Source organism: Triplophysa rosa, linkage group LG1, assembly GCF_024868665.1.
Source record: "Triplophysa rosa linkage group LG1, Trosa_1v2, whole genome shotgun sequence".
NCBI lineage: Eukaryota > Metazoa > Chordata > Actinopteri > Cypriniformes > Nemacheilidae > Triplophysa > Triplophysa rosa.
The window spans coordinates 16,005,076-16,023,920 of record NC_079890.1 but is presented as its reverse complement, the minus strand read 5'-3'; the positions used below and the strand labels follow the sequence as shown (position 1 = coordinate 16,023,920).

Below are 18,845 nucleotides of genomic sequence, written 5' to 3'. Positions count from 1 at the left end.
AACAAGCACATCTAAGTAACTTATAAAAGATATTTTAATATTTTTACATAATCAGTTAACACTGACATATTGCAGAAAAGACAAGAAAATCAAGGAAGACCTTATAAAATATGACATTAATTTTGTATTGAATAGTCAGTAAGACTTTATGTTCATATGGGAGGTTGAGTGCTGTCACCGTTTCATTGTATAATATGCAAATGTGTTTCCATACATATTCAAATCATGACTGCAGGCCAGGGCCATTGAAATGGCATGACTTTGAGCAGGAGTTTTGTCAAACTGATGCCAATGGAACTCAAGCAGACGTACACCCTTAAACATAAAGTGTAGAATCAATCATGTGTCAATCTCAAACATTGGGGAACGTATCACAACGGGCTGCCTTGTGGTTACAATGCTATGCTTTCGTGCTAGCTAAGCCCATATGAATATTTGAACTAATTTGATAATGAAAGTGTAGTATTTTTTTTACAAGTTATAAATCAATTCAAAAGATTTTTAGCCCTAAAATCAGTGCAAACAATAAAAAAAGTCTACAACACTATCTGGGCCTTGTAACACACCAATAAGCTAAAAAAAAAAAAACACTTCAATGAAAAGATTTATGTGCACTCTTTTTTAAAGTGACAGCGTTCAGAGGCAGGACCTCAGTGGTTTATGCAGTGAGGAGGTTCTAGGACAGAACCACACACACAGAAGTAACAGTGCATGACGTACAGAAAAAACAACATTGCAATGGTACTGTAAACACTACACGACTTCACGCTCATATAAAAGAGGGAATTCAAAAAGACAGAATACTGCAATGACATGAACATGAGTTTAAAAATTAACAATAAGTCAATCTCACAAAAGCACAGGTTAACATGCTTTAGGTGGTTTATATGCAGTGGTAAGTAAAAGATGCTTACGCTGGTAGAGTATAAAAATATAATACCATTAGTAAATGTAATATATTGTATGTACTAATATACAGGGCCTAGCTGGCTGCTGCTTCAACAAGCGTTAGGGTCTCATCCTTCTTTCTTTATTCTTTGTTCTCAATACATACTGTATGATTGGCATTAGAAAGTTGACTGTGAAAAACCAGTTAGTCCATCACAGTTGTAATAATGTCTGTTTACTTTGGTCTCTTTTAGGGTTAAGGTTAATGATGTAAGGTCAAGCAAAGGGGAAGACGGCAGCTTGTGGAACTTTGCTTTTATTTCCACAGTTTAATGCGGCTTTGGAACAGTAACACAAACTTAACCTTAGCAAAAACGGAGCTGTAATAAACTACACGTAAAATGGACTTTAAATACAACCAAAAATAAAGTTCAAAATAAAAGATATATAAATATTGCATGTCCTTCCGTTTGACCTCTTTAACTGTCAAACCATCTAGTTCTTCAATCGCTACTTTAGATCCAAAGTCTTCATTGCCAAAAACCTGCACAAAGGCAGGAGTTAATATTCTGTAACCTCATTGCATATTTTCCTTCAATAAATGGTGCTGTGACAAAGCACTTTATCAATGTAACTAAAATTTGTCTATGTGCAACGAGTTAATGATATTTTTGAGAAAATAAAAAATAGTAGCTTTTTAAGATTTAAGTCTGGCTACACTTTTGGGACTGACCCAGGCTGAGAGGTTAGGGGGGTAAGGGGTGATAACCGGTGGATATGTTTGTTTAAAACGGACTTTTGGGGAAGGGACTTTTGGGGAGTCTTTCATCTACCATAATCTTTCAGGCCTTCAGTGTGTAAAGAAGAGGCAGGCCAGAGCTCTCTGCAGCAGCAAACAGCTGAAAGTCCAGTGGTATTGTAAACGCTCACACATACTGAGCTCAGACACGCACAGAGGAATGAGACCATTCACACAGAGGTGGCCGAAGTTGCCTGGTTAGAGGAGAATGCAGCGGAAGAAGCTGGGCTTCTTGGATCGATTCTCTGTGATTTTCACTGCTCCTCCGCCTCCTGAAGGGTTATTCTCATTCTGAATGCAAACAGGTACATGAAAAAGAAACAGTTCAGCATTAGTGTCAGAAGTAAATCACTTATTTAAACTTTTTCACAAACTTACAAAATTCTATGCATGAGTAGACATTTTATTCATATTAGTATGTTACGGTGTTCTGCATCAGTGAGCATATTAAATAAGATTAGAAACATTTTTGCAAGATTTTAACATGAGCATTCTTACCATTTTTCTGTTTAGTCTGGTCATGATGTCTTTAGCAAGTGTGACAAAGGCCTATAATTAAGAAATAAAATGGTACATGATCAGAAATGATGCGGTCTAATGATCTGACGCACATGTTGATCATATTGAAATTGACTGGATGTACCGCACCTCTTCAACATTTGTGCTGGATTTTGCACTGGTTTCCAGGAACTTGATTCCATAATCAATAGCTAGCTATATGAAAAAAGAGAGAGCTTTTAGCTTGTTAATGTAACTTCAGCTTGCTTTTGGATTTCTTTGTTGTTCTGGACTTTTTGAATAGATACACATAGTAAGGGCGTACTCACATACAGTATAGCCCGGTTGCTCTCAACTGTCCCCCCTCCCCCGCCAGCCTGCGCTCACGTTGTACTTTACCATCCGCACCAGAGGTTGCGCTAGACTTTTTTATTGTCCGTCATTTTGACGGACAGGCTCATAAAAATTCCGTCAAAATCTATTGTTACCCGTTGTGGCAAGTAGCATGTTCATGACGTCATCACGCTGTACTTGCGTTTACTCTCGGAACTTGCTGTATTTTAATACAACCGAATGCCCAATAAAGCCGTTAATAATTAGACAAATGTTTATGTTCATATGTCCAGTCAGTAACAATGCTTGTAAATGGTGTTTTGTACTCACTCACAAGTTAGCTGCGGTTTGGTCATGAATGTGCTGCTTCTGCCGCTCACTGAACAGAGAAGACGAAGATTTTTCCACTCACTGAAAGCTAATGTTTATCCAAAAAGACGCTAGTCGCTTTTCTGAAGGAAAATACTCTATAACACGGCTCAATATGCTTATAAATCCCCCTCGCGTACTTTATTATCATAAAGCCGATCGTTACACACAGCGTTGCATTATGTTTGACAAACCTAATATCTGGAGTAGTTTTGGCCTCGGTGACACACGCCTGCATGTTTAAGTGTTCTGTGTATCAGATGTTTTTAACGGTTACAGCTGAATCTCAGGGAGGAATTGACAGTCGCATAATTTACGTCATGCTTTCAGTTCCGCGCTCATACGGCCCTCTTTCCAAACCAAACCGCGCTCCAGCCCACCTCTTCCAACCAGGCCAGGGTAAGTGAACCGTGCCCGAGCGTGGTTGCGAGCACTCACACAAGTCAATCGAACCAGGCTTTAGGTGTCAAACTTGCCCGGGCACGGTTCGATCGGGACAGTGCGAGTAGGTCCTAAGTTTTGGTCATTTAAAAACTACCATACCTTTTCTCCTCTTTCTTTCGAAACTTGTCTCTTGTCATTCATGTCACATTTGTTCCCCAAAATCATCCGTTCGACATCTGAAGAAGCATGCTGAAAACAAACAGACAGAGGGAGAACAAACGCAAATGACTATTTACAAGAAAGTGGGCACAGAACTTAAAAATCACAGGTACAAGTGTATCATTCAAAGTGATTTTCTCTAACATCTAAGTGTTTGTCTCACCTCTTCAATGTTCCTAATCCAATTCTTGATGTTATCAAATGATTTCTCATTTGTGATATCATACACCAGCATAATGCCCTGTGGGTGGGACACATAACAAAACAACGGGTTTAAGTATTACAACCTACAGAAATACAATTGTTTAGTCAGTAAAATTAAACTGTCTCACCATTGCTCCTCTGTAATATGCTGTGGTGATGGTTCTAAACCTCTCCTGCCCAGCTGTATCCCTTTACGGCAAAACCAAAAACACATTTATAAATATCGTCTACTCTGTACAAAAAGAAACTAAACTTTACTGTGAAACACTGACTTACCAGATCTGCAGCTTGATCTTCTTCCCATCCAGCTCAATTGTTCTGATTTTGAAGTCTATTCCTATAACACAAGCATTTAGGTATTACAATCTATTGTAACATAATATTATAAAATCTACACTCTTAAAAATAAAGGTGCTTCACGATGCCATAGAACAACCTTTTTTGTCTAAATGGTTCCATAGAAAACCTTTAACTTCTGAAGAACCTCTCACTCAAGGTTCTTTGTGGCAAAAAAGGGTTCTTCAGATTATAAAAAGATGGTTCGTCAAAGAACCTTTGACTAAATGGTTCTTTGCGGAACCAAAAACCGTTCTTCTATGGCAGTGGTTCTCAAACTTTTTCGTTGTAAGGCCACCTTTATGTTAAGTGCATCGCTTTGCGGCTCCCCATATAAAGACGTATAATCTTAAACTTAGAATTTTTATTAAACAAAAAACATTCAGTTATACAATGCTGGAACCTCAATTCTTTTGGTTGGTGGTGTCATTTTTCTGATGTTTGATTGCATAAAATCTATGATAAATTTCTATATTTCATAAAATGCCACAAAATCTGTGGCCCCCCTGGATCCATCTTGGGGCCCCCCAGTTTGAGAACCACTGTTCTATGGTATCACAGTGAATAACCTTTTAGCACCTTTATTTTTAAGAGTGTATGAAGTATTGACACAGCAACAGTCCTACAATAGCAACGTGTGAAACTGATTCATCCGAGAAAACCCAGCAGAACTCTTTCCGAAGAAAAGGGAACAGGCGCATAAGTACGTTTTCATGGCGTAACCATAGAGATGGAATGTGTAGAAAGGTCAGTATGGCGTAACATATGCCTGAGCCGATGATTGCTGCCCCTTTAGGTCAATGCCTACTAAATGGCTTCATTGTTGCCGAAGGCTTTACAAATGTATGTATACTAGTTGCATTCAGTAGATATAGAACGTGATCCCAGTTTATGACAATTATGAGAAAACTTGGCAGTCTATAATGAGCACCAGCAGAGACGTACAGTCCTGCCACCAATGAAAGCCTGGACAGGACATGACACACCACTATTGTCCATGGCAATAGGGGAAGTCTGTGGCATAACAATGACAAAAGGTCAAGGAACTCTCGCTCGGTTTTCTCACAGGAAATTACATATTGGAGCACGGTGCTCACAGGCCTGACTTAAAGGTGTATCAATAACACAACTACAGGGCATAATAATATTCTAGTGTCAACCTTTAATGTGTGTATAACTGAATGGTACGTCAAATTTTACATCACTTTTTACAACCAATCAAGTGCGAGCTATCTGTGACCGTACACAAGCTCCATGTTCGGTCTTTGATTTGTCAAGTGCATTTCTCACTCCAGCTTTCTTTAACTCTTAAGTCAAGTTGTAAAATATCAAAACACATACATTTCTTTTAAACTACACAAACTAAAGTGCAGTCCACACTGCTAGCACACAGCTAACTAGACTGCTATGCTAGTTCGACAAACAAAGGCATATTCTCATGTCTTTTTAGAGTGACAGATGAAAACTGTATATCCAACCGATTCTGACATTTTAATATCAAACATCGGCTCTGTGTCACTTTAAACAGCGGAATAAATGACATGAAGATTAACAGCTCATTTCAGTTCAGACTGACACACATCCCCGGCCTCTTCCTGTCACTCCATCAGACGCACGCATTCACGTAAACCCCGCTTTTACATCACTGTAACCGCTAACGTTACCTTCCCCTCTCATGGGCCTAACGTTACAACGATACTGTGCTGTATATACACAACTCGAACAATAATGGAGCAATAAACTGACCTATAGTGGAGATAAACGTGGTGTTAAACGCGTCTTCACTGAATCGAAACAGCAGACACGTCTTGCCCACTCCGCTATCTCCGATCAGCAGCAGTTTGAACAGATAGTCGTATGTTTTCGCCATGTCCTGTTGATTTCTGTCTGTCAACCTCGCTTTAAGCCGGTAGCAAAGTAACGGTATTCGACTAACGGTACATAAAAGATGCGATTGAACGTCAGTTTCCGACTTTAGTGAACACAGCAGAGAGGAAGAGGTTGGGCGTGTCGCCCGTGACGTCATGCCGAAGATACGAGCGTCACGGGGTACAGTCACGGGGTACAGAGACGCTTGAAACAACTTTCACTTGTACATCTTGGGAAATACCGGATTATTCATATGCTGACATTCTTTAACCTCGCTATACCCACAACTACAGGTTATTTTGTTTTATCGCTTAGGGAAAACCCTAAAATCCTACATTAATTTTCCTTTATCATGGTAACAAAAGTACTTTTCCTTTCTGTTACTAAATGTTACTTACTTATCGTTACCGTAAAAGCGTAAAATAAGACGGTGTAGGCTACCATAAGCAGTGCGATACGATTTTTCTGTCGTTCAACCAACCCCACGTATCGTTTTATGTTGTAAGCTAAACAACCTATACACATGCATCTCAGTGGTCAGCTGTCATCAAGTTTTTAGCTTCTGAGCTTTATTTGGCACTCCCTACTCAAGTGGTTAAGTGTTAAAATAACATCTCTTCCACAAAAAGAGACTACAGTAAAAACGTTACAGTAGCCTATCATGTCGAGGATGCTTGCATTTTGGATGTGCAATGTCACCGCCTGTTGGAGGACGATTCTCTTCGGCACTTGTTTGCTTCTGCGTGACACCGCGATGCGACGTGACAAAAGACAATAGAACGCATTAGAACCCATTATATGTTACATTACATGACAATCCCATTAGAACAAGCCCTTTGTTGTGTCGCGTCGGTCGCGTCCGGTGTAGACACTGCAAGGCTTCAACGGGTTTGAAGACAAGACATGGGGAACAAACAAGTAACATTTAAAGAAGAACAGCTTGAGGAATACCAGGTAAGCACATTTCTTAATATAGAAGGTTGGAAAGCACCGGCATTTAGCCCACAGGTAATTTCTCTGTTTCTATTTTTCCACAGGATTGTACATTTTTTACTAGAAAAGAAATCTTGCGGTGAGTAAAAGGCTTTGATAATAGATAATGAGATTGTAATGCTGTGAGGGAACGTTCTAATTTTAGTTGGGGGTGGGGGTCATTTTTTAACATTAGACATATGTGTGAATTGCCTTTTTCTGCCAAATCTACAAGTGGTGTAAAACAGTGCAAAACCATATATTCCTTATCCAGATGAAACTATTTAGTCACAGTTTTCTTATTTGCATTAGGCAGTCATTATACTGTATAACCTTTCATTGTTTATGAAGTTATTGCTACTATATAGTTATGTTTCAGGTTGTCATTCCTAAAGTTAAAAAAGTCTAGTTTAAAAAAAAGATTTTGACCTTCTTCCATTTTAGACTGCATAGGCGATTCCGTGAGCTGGCCCCAAACTTGATCCCGTTAGACTACACAAATAGCCCTGATATAACTCTCCCATCCTGCCTCATTACCAGCATGCCAGAGCTAAAGGTAATACTGCTGTTCATTCCAAGAGTTTCTTTTGGATGTCTCTTGGTCTTCTTCGCATAACCTTTCATTTTCTGTCTTCCTCATACAGGAGAATCCTTTCCGACAACGCATAGTTGAGACTTTCTCTGAGGATGGCAAAGGAAATCTTAGCTTCAATGACTTTATGGACATGTTATCCATCCTCAGTGAAATGGTGCCGCTAGAACTTAAGATGATATATGCTTTTAAGATTTATGGTCAGAATTCATGTACTTCCTAATAGCTCATAGTCAAGAGCTTATATACATCAACTTGAATCATCCCTGATCTGTGTGCATCCCAGATTTCAACAAAGATGGTTTTCTGTGTGAGAAGGATGTTGAGGAAACAGTGGCCAGACTAACAGGTAAGGAACTTAGATTGGAGGAGAGGAGACTGGTTGCTCAAAGGATAATGGAAGAGGCAGATTTGGATGGAGATGGAAAGCTCTCACTTCTTGACTTTAAAAACATGATCTGGAAGGCACCTGATTTCATCAGGTAAGTAACACTGCATTTTAACTGTAGTTGCATACAATGTCAAAACGATCGACATTCTTTAATTATTAATACAATTTTTATTTAAAAGGTTAATCGTAATTTTAAGATGCTAACTTGATTTCAAATTATTTGAATTGCTTGTTGTCTATGGCTAAAAATAGGATTGGTTTAAAAAACATACACCATTTAGAGTTGACCAATCCAGAGGCTATATACTGTATGTGGATCTACACTTTTAAAAATAGAGGTGCTTTAAAGGTTGTTTACAGCAATGCCATAGAAGAACCATTGTTGGTTCCACAAAGAACCATTCAGACAAAAAAGGTTCTTCTATGGCATTGTGAAGCACCTTTATTTTTAAGAGTGTACTGTACATCTTCAGCCTTAACAATTTGTAATGGCTTGCTTACCACCCAGGCTTGAATTACATGGGCTTCTACTAATGTGGGGTTGCACCTTATTTTTACAGCTTATTCCATATTCGAATATAAGAGGGTGGAACAGAACTCTCGAGGTCACTCAACTCATCATCATCATCTCATCTCTTTCTGTCCTTGTTGGGAACATCTTTAAAGAAAAATAAATGCTCTTGGTTAAGGTTCAAGATCAGCTGATAAGCACAGGTTCAAATCAGCTCTGACTTTTAATGGTATTCGTTAAGCTTGATATTTTAAGAGAACAGACATTTGGAAGCAGTTTGTGAAAGTAAGAACTGTACTCAAGGGGATGCCAATGCAGACTGCCTCTTAATCATATAAGAGACATTTTTACAGTAGGATACAAGTTTATAGTGAAAATGAGAAAGTGTGATGTGCTTTTTCTTGTTTTCTTTATAGAAGTAAATACAAATGCAAACGTATGAAGGGCTTACTGACTACTTTTATATATTTATATACGTAAGTCAACAGATCATATTGGAAAGATTCACTCAGTGAACATGCTGTAGTCTCAGTACTTTATTTTAAAGGAGACAACAAGAACCCACGCTTAAATCACAATGCAATTAGACTATTCAATACTAACCTCATACAGAGCACTTACTGTATATCATCCCAATGCTTAATTAAGTTACTCTGTCTTGTGTTGTGAGACGTTGAGACAATCTTTTACATCATACAGTGTTATGGATACATAGATCTTAAAAGGTTTGGTTTGTTTAAGCTGAAGGAGTAAAGGTGGCTTGTAATTCAGTACACACAATAGAAATAGAATGATAAGATCCAGGTTAAAGTGCGACATTAAGAATAGAGATGATCAGAACAGTTTAAATATAAATATTTTATTCCAATACATTTTTAAAAAATATATTTCATCATGATCACATAAAATAACAATTTGTATTAACAATTTCCATCATTTTGTAGCTGTAGCTGGATATTTATCAAATATACTGTATACACCAAAATGAAAATCATGCCTTTAAATCACTGAATGTGTATAGAACGAAAAGATAATAAATATATAATTAAATCTGAAATGTGTTTATTATGTTTTTACTTAGGCATTCATCTAGAATTGTAGCATTTATATCATACCATGATGCCACCTCAAATTACTTTTTCTTGCTTTCTGGATGAAATTTCCACCACTTGTGATTCTATAAAAACAATTGTTGCATCATTATTAAACACCCCCAAATCACTGCATACATTTCTAATGGCTTGAAACAATGTCAAGTCTCACCTTCTTCACTGTGTGCAGTTGCATCTCCTCCAAACTTGCATATGTGTTATTGTCTGATGCTGGGATATCTTCATAGGTATCGTTCCCATGGATCTCTAGTATGTGCTCATAAGTGTCATTGTCACGTTGGTCAGGTATGACTTGATATGTGTTTTCAAATAAAAGGGTTTTGTAGATGGTCTTTGTGCGATTGTCATAATCTGACTCAGTTTGGACATCCTTCTTAGTGCACACGCCCTCGTAGAGTGGATTGGGCTCCAGGGTTACCTGACCAGCTTCAGTATGAGTCTTTTTAAATATAAGAAAAGCGTAAGAGCTGGAGGCTGTTTTGGGTGGAAGCTGTGGAGGGGAGGAGGATGTAGGGTCACAGGGGTCAAATGCCAGAGACTGTGAATTTTCATTGTATTCATCCTGGGGAGTTGGGTTTGTTTGTATAGATATAGGGAGAATGTTCTCAGGACCCTTTAATTGAGATTTGCCACCCTCGGTGTCCAAGGAATCCCTCTTTCTGATGCCATGAGGTTTCTCATCAACCCCTTTACTAGATGTCATTGGTTCAAAGAGATGTTGTTTATCATGAGAGGCATTTGGACCAAGATAACCCGTGCTTAAGGAATTCCGAAGTGGTGCATTTTTCTTTGGCAAAGGTGGAATCCTCTTATCCTGTTAATATAAATGATACAGTACAAGAATTTTTAAGCACCAGATATGTAAAATAAAAGATTAAAGGGATGAAATCTGAGATAGGGAAGTAGTCAATATGGTTACCTGTGAATGGCTGTCTCTGTCAAAGGAAGTAGAGGTAGTGAGTTTGCGGCTACTTTTAGGGGGCAGAACTGAACTTGTCTCCTGATGAGCATCACTAGTTTGTTCCCACAAACTTTTTAGAGCCTTTACACTCACTCCTAACTTAATGATGGGCTTACTTTGAACCACATCATAAAGCTCATGTTTGGAATCCTGAAAAAAGAAAATAGACAGTAAATTTGTCCTTGTTTCTAGCATATTTTCAGGTATTTCAAAACGCTCAGAATCAGATCAGAATCAGAAGAGCTTTATTGCCAAGTGTGCTTGCACACACAAGGAATTTTCTTTGGTGTTGGAAGCTTCTAGTACAGACATTCAACACAATGACAATACAAGGGATGACTGATAGCTCCACCTCTTCAACAGAATCAACGTCCGTGGTGTACGAAGTGAGGTACTCTCCGAAAGGCTGGATGGGTGTGGTTTTAAAGTAATCAATCAGCTCTGTGAGACTGTTATGAGTGGTGGAGTCACCAGAGACGACGAGCAGGTCGGTTCTGGTTTGATTTATGACAAAATGGCGACAGCGATCATGTCCTCTGTAAAGCAATAGAGAAATAAACATCTAAAAAACGCAGCTTCAGATCAAACTCAGAATTCTCTCTACTTGTGGTTCTTTAAAGAAATGTTTCTTACTTGTATGAAAGAATGTATCCAATGCCCTTTTCACTGAGTCTGATAAGGAAACAGCCAACAGTCCTGTCTCTGAGTTGATCTTCTGCCTCCCTGCAACCATTAGAGCGCCACTTAACATTTGCATAGCACAGTATCCTTCGCTCCGTTACGTATGAATGCATGTTAAAATGGTTTTACAGTTCAATAACGCCAACTTAATGTTTTACACTAGCACACTCAACCATATTATGTCTTAATAGTTCTTACTGTCTGGAGACGAAGCCTTGAAACCAGGGAGGAAAACTTCCATCGCACAGGAGTTGTTCAGCCTGATTGCCCACAAACCACTTGATGATGGGTTCCCTCTGTCCTCTGTCCATAGTAGGATCTTTTTCCCCTCCTTGCATTCTTTCAATTTGCTTTTCAGTTAGTCTCCCAGTAATCTTCATCTTTTGGTACATGGCTGCCTCTATTTGTTCCATTATGAGCATCTCCTTGTGTGTTCTTGCAATCCAAAACAGAACTACACAGCAAACATCTGATAAACTCTCTCTTAACTTTCAAACATCAATAATATGATGCCGTCACTGTTACAGGAAGTCTGTCATGCTTCATTTGCCTATTTTCCTCATACGTAAATGTGTGCGCGGCTGAATTAATGGTGCTATTGTTTGAGTTTATCTGCTATCCAGCCAATAACAACTTCTACTGGTTCTGTGTGATTTTGATGCTATCTTTGGCCTCTTTAACTTGAGCTTCAGTCTAAAATAAATATGAAAGTTTGAATAACCTGATTGAATCAGCAACTAGGTCAACCACTACACATAAAACATATAAATCAATATTCTCAAATCGAAGATAAATCAATATTTACATTAGGTGCACTATTAAAAATAAAGGTGCTGCAAAAGGTTTTTCACAGCAATGCCATTGAAGAACAGTTTTTGGTACCCCGAAGAACAATTCAGTCATAGTTAAAGGTTCTTAATGGAACCATACAGCCAAAAGGCCAAAAGGGTTTTAGCATTACAGAGACAGTTCTGTCAGGTTTATTTACTGATGGCTAATTTCATAAACATCACATCTTAAAATAAATGTAGATTTATATTCCCCAGATTATTTCACTGCAATCTTTTCATATTTATGTTTTGTTTTATTAAACAAAAAATAATTTATTTTTTTGTTTTATTAAACCATTCACAATGACCAAAACTAAATCAAATGAAATCTGTAATGATAGAAGTGAGGATAAAGCTTTAGCCATGTCAGCAGTAAACATAAGACAACAAACTACATTATAACATGAAACTATGTACTGTACTGTGACCGGACATCAATGCCTTTGCCTCCATGTCACACGCCTGACGCACCAGCCCAGTCATTACTTATTCCAAATGAATACTCTTGGACAATGTAAATAGCATGTAAGGATTCTGTGTTACCGTCCATCAGCCATCGCCTGCAGGTCAAAACAGGTATGATACTTTTTTCGAAAACATGCAGACCGAACAGCAGAAACTTTTAGAAATAACTTAAATATAAAGTAAAACCAGAATAATATGGCTATATATGCCTCAGCTGAAATATATTGCATTCTGTTACTTTGTAAAAACTACAGTCTTTTTAAAAGTCTCTTGCATTGTTTAGTTAACTCATAGGACAAGAGCCGCATGTGTTCCAGACAGTCTGTACACCGAGCTGCAGCGCTGTCTGTCAGGCTCGAGTTTAACAGGTGGCGTCTTCTTTTAGAAACAAGCTCATGTACTCTACAGCTCTATGAGGAATACGCGTGGACGCATGAAAAGATTCAGAAGAATTACATTTGTCGGTGATGACAGGTAGATCAATTACCTCTAGAGTATGGTGAACTCATAAGAAATGTAATTTTACAGCCTAACGCTTTATGAGACTATTTTTAAGCTTAAAACATCAGAAAGCGCAGCGCATTAAAATATGCCATTTGTCTGATGTCGTGGAAGTCAAGCAGACTCAGAATGAACTACCACTAGTTTAAACTGACTGATCAAAACTGCTTCTTTTTCAAGATAGACCTAGATATTTTTTACAACCTACCATCACGTTAGAAAATATTAATGAATTAACCGGCAGAAAATACTTGCGCATGTACGCATGGTGTGAGGTTACACATTTGAGAAATACATCTGGGTTACACTATGTCCCTATGAATTTAGGCTAAATATGGGCAAAGACTTATCTTCCTTGTCTTGCACATTTATGTTTTTTGATTTGTTTTAAGTATGTATTATAAATCTAATACAAGTTTTTCTATTTCTTTGAAATAGATATAATGGCTGATTTCAAGCAGCAGCAGGTTGAGGATTTCTATGAGATTGGAGAGGAACTTGGAAGGTAAAAAATAAGATGTTAGATTTATGACTTACTTTATCCTGATTGTTATACAAATGATACAGTTTCTGAATTTTGATAAAGAGCCTCTTAAAGGAATAGTTCAAAAATTCTCCTGGTGGAACATTGATAATTCAAATCTCTTGTGTGTCTTTTAACAAGTTTTCTGTCACAAATGCCTTGTTTTGCTTCAGAAGATTTGTTAACGAGTCATTTGAATTACTTCAGTTATGTGCTTTTTTGGAGCTTTAACAGTCTCGTATAAGATAACATGACAGCATTTTATTATAAATTATTTGTTTGTGAGATGCGTAATCTCAAATGACACGAGAATAGGTAAATTATGAGAGAAAATATTTATTTTGGGGTAAACTATTTCTACAAGTGTCTCTGGTCACATCATCTTGAGTCCGTGTTGGACTGTGAATTCACTGTATTGTGTCAAATAAGAAATATTTATCTGCGATTCATGTTTTTACCAATGTTTTTTACCTTTCCATCTGCATTACACAGTGACAGTTTATACCTTTTATACAGAAGTGATGTGTGGGGATATAGTTGTACAATATTTGCTTTCAGGTCCCCTTCAGGTTAATTTAAAACATCAAAATATGAGGTGCATGGTACAAAATGGACAAGGCACTAAACTTTAACTTAATTTTTTTGGCAAAAAAGCAAGATACTGCATATCAACCTGGGTTTTATTAAATTATAAAAGAATGCATGGGAAAAGAAAAAGCTCACAGAAAATAAAGCAAACATTGACAATTTTATCTGTTATTAATATTTGTTTATTCTCACGTATAGTAATATTTTGTAGCCATTTTCCTTGGCCTTGCCTAAACTTGTAGCATCCTCCTCAATTTTTCCCCATGATGAGCTTCAGTACAACTAACAGCTAATAAAAACCAAAATAAAAACCGTCAATAAAAAGCAAATCAATTGACCAAATGTTTTGCATATAAATAGTTTTCTGTGTGATTGTTTATAGAATAGTTTTAAATCTGTGTTTCCTAAATGTGTTTTTCAGTGGGCAGTTTGCAATTGTTAAGCAGTGTCGTGAAAAAAGCTCAGGACGGGACTTTGCAGCAAAGTTCATAAAAAAGCGTCAGAGTAATGCCAGTAGAAGAGGTGTGCTCAGAGAGGAGATCGAGCGAGAGGTCAACATCCTGCAGCAGATACACCATCCCAATATTGTAATGCTGCATGATGTGTATGAGAACAAGACAGATGTGGTGCTGATTTTGGAGCTGTGAGTAGACCTATATGTGTGCTGATTCAAATGTCTAAGTTAAAGTTTTCACTTCTTCACCTATCCATATTGAGAAGAGATTATGTATTTTTTAGAGTGTCTGGAGGAGAACTTTTCGACTTTCTGGCTCAGAAAGAGTCTTTGAGTGAGGAGGAGGCCACACAGTTTATCAAACAAATTCTGGAGGGTGTGCACTATCTGCACACGAGGAATATCGCCCATTTTGACCTGAAGGTACACCTGTTAGTTTCACAATACTGAGCAGTCATAACATTTGCCCAGTTTAGCCATTAGTATATTTGCTCAAAAGCCCTCTGTCAGTGGAACAGTGTGTCTTTGTGTTCATTTGAGTGTGGGTGTACTCCCGTGTGTACCATGTTTACTTTCTGGTTTGCAGCCTGAAAACATCATGCTTCTGGATAAGAATGTTCCTCTGCCCCGAATCAAACTCATTGATTTTGGCTTGGCCCACAAAATTGCTGAGGGGGTTGAATTTAAAAACATCTTTGGAACGCCAGAATTTGTTGGTATGATAAGTACTTAATCCAAAACTTAAATTCTGCAACTTGTTTGCGTTTGATGTTTATACTCTTTGGTTTTTACTGTCTTGTTTAATCATTTTCAGCTCCAGAAATTGTCAATTATGAACCGCTGGGACTGGAAGCAGATATGTGGTAAGATAAATTGTCAATGTAAGAAACATGTAATCTTATGATTTTTCATAATGTCTGTTAAAGTTAAATACTACTTTATTGTTATAGGAGTGTTGGTGTTATTACATATATTCTGTAAGTACAAAAGAACATTGCAACATGCTGTTTTATTTTTTGACCTAATAAATAAATAATAGGATTTTAGTGATGTTTCACTAATATGGTTTCTAAATGTAGGTTGAGTGGGGCGTCTCCCTTTCTAGGAGAAACAAAGCAAGACACACTGGGAAATATCTCAGCCATGAACTATGAGTTTGATGACGAGTTCTTTGGCCACACCAGTGAACTTGCCAAGAATTTTATACGGCAACTGCTGGAAAAAGACACCAAGTAAGTGTAGAATTTTGTTAAAGGGCCAAGTACTAAATACAAGTAGTAAAATAAAAATGCTTTTTGCAAGCAATATGCTATATTGGCTTTTAAATGATGTATTACAGAAAGAGACTCACGATTCAAGATGCCCTGAACCACGCGTGGATCAAGGTATTTATCATACCACGCATCTTGCATCTTTCAGTTTCATGATTTATCTCACTCAATCTTTCTATATCTCTCTCCCCGTGTGTCTTTTATAAGTCTAATGAGCACAAGGACGAGCGCAGTAAAGCTCCAGAGAGGAAGAGGGAGCGTAGGCAGCTGAAGACCAAGCGACTCAAGGAGTACACTATAAAGTCCCACTCCAGCATGCCCCCTAATAACACCTACATCAACTTTGAGCGCTTTTCTCAGGTGGAGGAAGAAATCTCAAACATGGAGGGCACCTTCTGCCAGCTGGCCTCGGCCCAGGACTCCCTCCAGGAAGACATTGACGCTCTGGTGTCCATCTACAACGACAAGGAGATGTGGTACAAAGAAGAGAGCGAGAGCATCAGGCACGAGTTATCCCAGCTTCGTTATGAGTTTCGTAAGGTAGAGGCGCAGAGACGGGGTGTTGAGGAAGACATGAGGAGCGTGGACGCCAGTGTTAGCAGGATTAGCGAGCGGTATAAGGAGAGGCAAATGCATTATGAGGCCCTCCAGAAGGAGCTGTGTGCCGAGCTGCAGTGGGTGCAGGAGGTGGTGGGTTCATTTCAGGTCACTTTTCCGAACTGTAGCTTCAGCAGCGTGTTTAATACTGATGTCAATGAAGCACTGAAAGAGTTGCTGAACAGATCTTGTGGAGGAGACTTGCTGACAGACCAGCAGAGATGACACATTTACAACCCCCACCCACTGATAAATACATCAGTACACAACGCCACTTACAGCAGGCGTCTTGCGGGTTCACAGCAGGTTGGAGAACGTATGTGAAATATGAGATGCATTTATGTCCATCCATTATTTAAACCCACTTGTCCTCTGCAGGGACGCTATTATGTCTTTTCATGTTAATCCTTTAAACAGTAGGCCCTATTGAGTTGTCAAAGACATTTTATAATAATCTGAACTATTATTTTTCAGATTACCGATTTTAAATGGTGCTACAAAACTCATTTTAGTTGCATTTAGAACCATAACAGGTTCTGATTTATATTGCATGTTAGGTGTGTTATAAAAATTGTGGTTGCTTTTTTAATAATTACGTATCTGTAATTTGATTTGTTTCGTAAATTAGTGTGTATACACATCCTAGTGTCCCCTGTTGGTTATTTGTTTATAACTGATCAAAAAAGGTTTAAATGCCAAGTTTATTAAACCCAGTTATACCACGGGGATGTTGAATGCTTCAATCTGATTGGTTGACAAACGATCTACGGGTATGCATTGACTTTTAGTAAATGTACACCTATGAAGATGTTCCAGGTCTGCCGACCGCATTACAGTTCCATATCACGTCGCCAAGTTTAAACAACAGAAAGGTTACAGTGTATCACCGCACACAGCAACAGCTGCAGGGCCGGATTATCCAATGGGCATTATGGGCACAGGCCCAGGGGCCCATGCACGCTTGGGGCCCAGGCAAGGGGAAGACAATTTCACATAACAGCGTTTACGCCATAACATTGTTTCTAAATTAGAAAATCTGTCTTTTGATTTAATCACTTTTACGAGCCATCTACCGGCTTTTGTTCAGAAGAAGCACATAGCGACAAATCTATCCACTTCTTGGATAAACCTTAGTTTTCATTCAGTGGGAAAATGTCGCCAGTGCTGCCCCGCGAGCGCGAGGTCTCTCTTTCCCGGCGTAGGGATCCCTTCTCTCGGGGTCACTCTGTACAGTGAGTGGCAGGAAGAAGCACCACCGTACGACAGGTGACTCGTGAATAAAATGAGTACAAAACAGCGTTTCCAACAACCTGTCACTGTTATCGACTGTTTGGATATATAAACATGAACAAATTTCATCTGTAAATATGCACATGGTTACCATGAGGCTGTGTGAAAGAACATTTAACTTTAGCCGAAATCACCGCTTTTTATTGTGAGTTGTTAGATGATGTCGCGTCATGAACTGACAACAGAAACTGAAAACACAGTATGTCAATGAGAACGGATTTATTGTTGTAAACATGAGTTGATATACCCTCGCGGCTGTCTTAAATCTTAAAAGGTAAGCGTTTTTTTACATGTATTTGGTGGTGTTTCCTTGCCAATTATGAATTATTTTATATTGATATAATGTTGATCAGTAACTGCCCTACTTTACCAATATTAAGCCTTCATTATTAGATAATCCACAGTGCTTTTACATACATTGCAAAATGTTTACATATGCACAAATATGATGATGTCGTAATATATAGGCTAAAGAAGTATACTTATAATACTCGTTAATGCTGTTTACTGTAACACATTACAACTTAAATAAGAACGTGAGTAGCAAGGTGCTTGTTATACAAATAAAGTTTAACAAATAGACAAATTACTCTTGTAGTATAATCATTGACAAAGACTGCCCATTTATTCTTAGAAAAATGAAGATGAAAATATTTGAAAATTGCACTTAAGAATATTCTTAAGAACTTTCTGTAATTTATCTTAAGAAAGTTCTTATATTTTCTCTTAAGAACAGTTTTGAAAATCCTGCATGTTTGTGTGTGAATTATGGAAGAATCTGATAGAACTGAATTGATAGAGGTGTGATAGTGTGTGCTGCTTGCATATGCCAGTGAGTTACAGTATGCTGGGAAATGTCTTAATATTGTTGTTGCTGGTCCAGAAAAGCATTGATGCAATCATGAGGTGTAAATCCTGTATGATGGAGGATGTGTACATGTGTTGATATTGTCCTTCAGGTTGTGATCATAGTTTGTAACTTGTCAATGTAATCCTGTAAAAGATAGAGGTGTTTATACACATAGTACCCTATAGGCTAATTTAAAACTTTATTGTGTGCATGAGTGTGTGTAAGGGGGGACCCATAAAACACTTGTGCCCAGGGGCCTCTGAATTCTTAATCCGGGCCTGAACAGCTGCTCTTGATTTTACGTTTATAATGTCAAACTTTACTGTTAATGGAAACGTGTGCCACACACACACACAC

General features: G+C 38.1%; 4 protein-coding genes across 5 annotated transcripts; 2 read left to right on the top strand and 2 right to left on the bottom strand.

Moving 5' to 3' along the window:
- Positions 1-16: 16 nt before the first annotated feature.
- On the bottom strand, positions 17-6,061 carry rab8b (RAB8B, member RAS oncogene family). The gene is made up of 8 exons (XM_057332438.1): positions 5,777-6,061; positions 3,971-4,031; positions 3,823-3,883; positions 3,654-3,731; positions 3,431-3,520; positions 2,336-2,401; positions 2,186-2,236; positions 17-1,978 (listed from the first exon to the last, which is right to left on the bottom strand). Exons 1-8 carry the CDS (start codon positions 6,054-6,056, stop codon positions 1,886-1,888), a joined length of 780 nt encoding a protein of 259 aa, XP_057188421.1. The 5' UTR covers positions 6,057-6,061; the 3' UTR covers positions 17-1,885.
- Positions 6,062-6,090: 29 nt separating this feature from the next.
- On the top strand, positions 6,091-9,402 carry LOC130553473 (calcium and integrin-binding family member 2-like). The gene is made up of 6 exons (XM_057332447.1): positions 6,091-6,853; positions 6,937-6,971; positions 7,316-7,427; positions 7,516-7,663; positions 7,750-7,945; positions 8,415-9,402. The coding sequence occupies exons 1-6, from the start codon at positions 6,803-6,805 to the stop codon at positions 8,434-8,436; spliced, it is 564 nt and encodes a 187-aa protein (XP_057188430.1). The 5' UTR covers positions 6,091-6,802; the 3' UTR covers positions 8,437-9,402.
- A 41-nt stretch (positions 9,403-9,443) lies between these two features.
- sh2d7 (SH2 domain containing 7) lies at positions 9,444-11,296 on the bottom strand. Its single transcript, XM_057332427.1, has 5 exons — positions 11,072-11,296; positions 10,791-10,974; positions 10,397-10,588; positions 9,629-10,291; positions 9,444-9,542 (listed from the first exon to the last, which is right to left on the bottom strand). The coding sequence occupies exons 1-5, from the start codon at positions 11,230-11,232 to the stop codon at positions 9,498-9,500; spliced, it is 1,245 nt and encodes a 414-aa protein (XP_057188410.1). The 5' UTR covers positions 11,233-11,296; the 3' UTR covers positions 9,444-9,497.
- Positions 10,824-17,993, top strand: dapk2a (death-associated protein kinase 2a). Of its 2 annotated transcripts, XM_057332408.1 has the most exons (11): positions 10,824-10,925; positions 11,311-11,431; positions 13,354-13,420; positions 14,448-14,669; positions 14,765-14,903; positions 15,067-15,196; positions 15,295-15,343; positions 15,431-15,457; positions 15,560-15,712; positions 15,820-15,865; positions 15,959-17,993. In XM_057332408.1, exons 1-11 carry the CDS (start codon positions 10,893-10,895, stop codon positions 16,571-16,573), a joined length of 1,602 nt encoding a protein of 533 aa, XP_057188391.1. In that variant the 5' UTR covers positions 10,824-10,892; the 3' UTR covers positions 16,574-17,993. The 2 variants fall into 2 exon arrangements, with proteins under 2 accessions (XP_057188391.1, XP_057188398.1); XM_057332415.1 differs by lacking the exons at positions 10,824-10,925; positions 11,311-11,431 and adding an exon at positions 12,829-12,888.
- The last annotated feature ends 852 nt before the right edge of the window (positions 17,994-18,845 follow it).

Excerpts from the sequence above, each read along its gene's own strand:
- sh2d7 (XM_057332427.1), bottom strand. The coding sequence starts at position 11,232 with ATGCATTCATACGTAACGGAGCGAAGGATACTGTGCTATGCAAATGTT. Across the intron at positions 10,975-11,071 it reads GGATACATTCTTTCATACAA|AGGACATGATCGCTGTCGCC; the intron begins GTAAGAAACATT and ends ATTGCTTTACAG. Across the intron at positions 10,589-10,790 it reads ACGTTGATTCTGTTGAAGAG|GATTCCAAACATGAGCTTTA; the intron begins GTGGAGCTATCA and ends TTCTTTTTTCAG.
- dapk2a (XM_057332408.1), top strand. The coding sequence starts at position 10,893 with ATGAGTGGTGGAGTCACCAGAGACGACGAGCAG. Across the intron at positions 11,432-13,353 it reads CCCTCTGTCCTCTGTCCATA|ATATAATGGCTGATTTCAAG; the intron begins GTAGGATCTTTT and ends TCTTTGAAATAG. Across the intron at positions 13,421-14,447 it reads ATTGGAGAGGAACTTGGAAG|TGGGCAGTTTGCAATTGTTA; the intron begins GTAAAAAATAAG and ends TGTGTTTTTCAG.
- rab8b (XM_057332438.1), bottom strand. The coding sequence starts at position 6,056 with ATGACGTCACGGGCGACACGCCCAACCTCTTCCTCTCTGCTGTGTTCA. Across the intron at positions 3,884-3,970 it reads AAGATCAAGCTGCAGATCTG|GGATACAGCTGGGCAGGAGA; the intron begins GTAAGTCAGTGT and ends TTTGCCGTAAAG. Across the intron at positions 2,237-2,335 it reads CCAGCACAAATGTTGAAGAG|GCCTTTGTCACACTTGCTAA; the intron begins GTGCGGTACATC and ends TCTTAATTATAG.
- LOC130553473 (XM_057332447.1), top strand. The coding sequence starts at position 6,803 with ATGGGGAACAAACAAGTAACATTTAAAGAAGAACAGCTTGAGGAATAC. Across the intron at positions 6,854-6,936 it reads AACAGCTTGAGGAATACCAG|GATTGTACATTTTTTACTAG; the intron begins GTAAGCACATTT and ends ATTTTTCCACAG. Across the intron at positions 7,664-7,749 it reads ATATGCTTTTAAGATTTATG|ATTTCAACAAAGATGGTTTT; the intron begins GTCAGAATTCAT and ends TGTGCATCCCAG.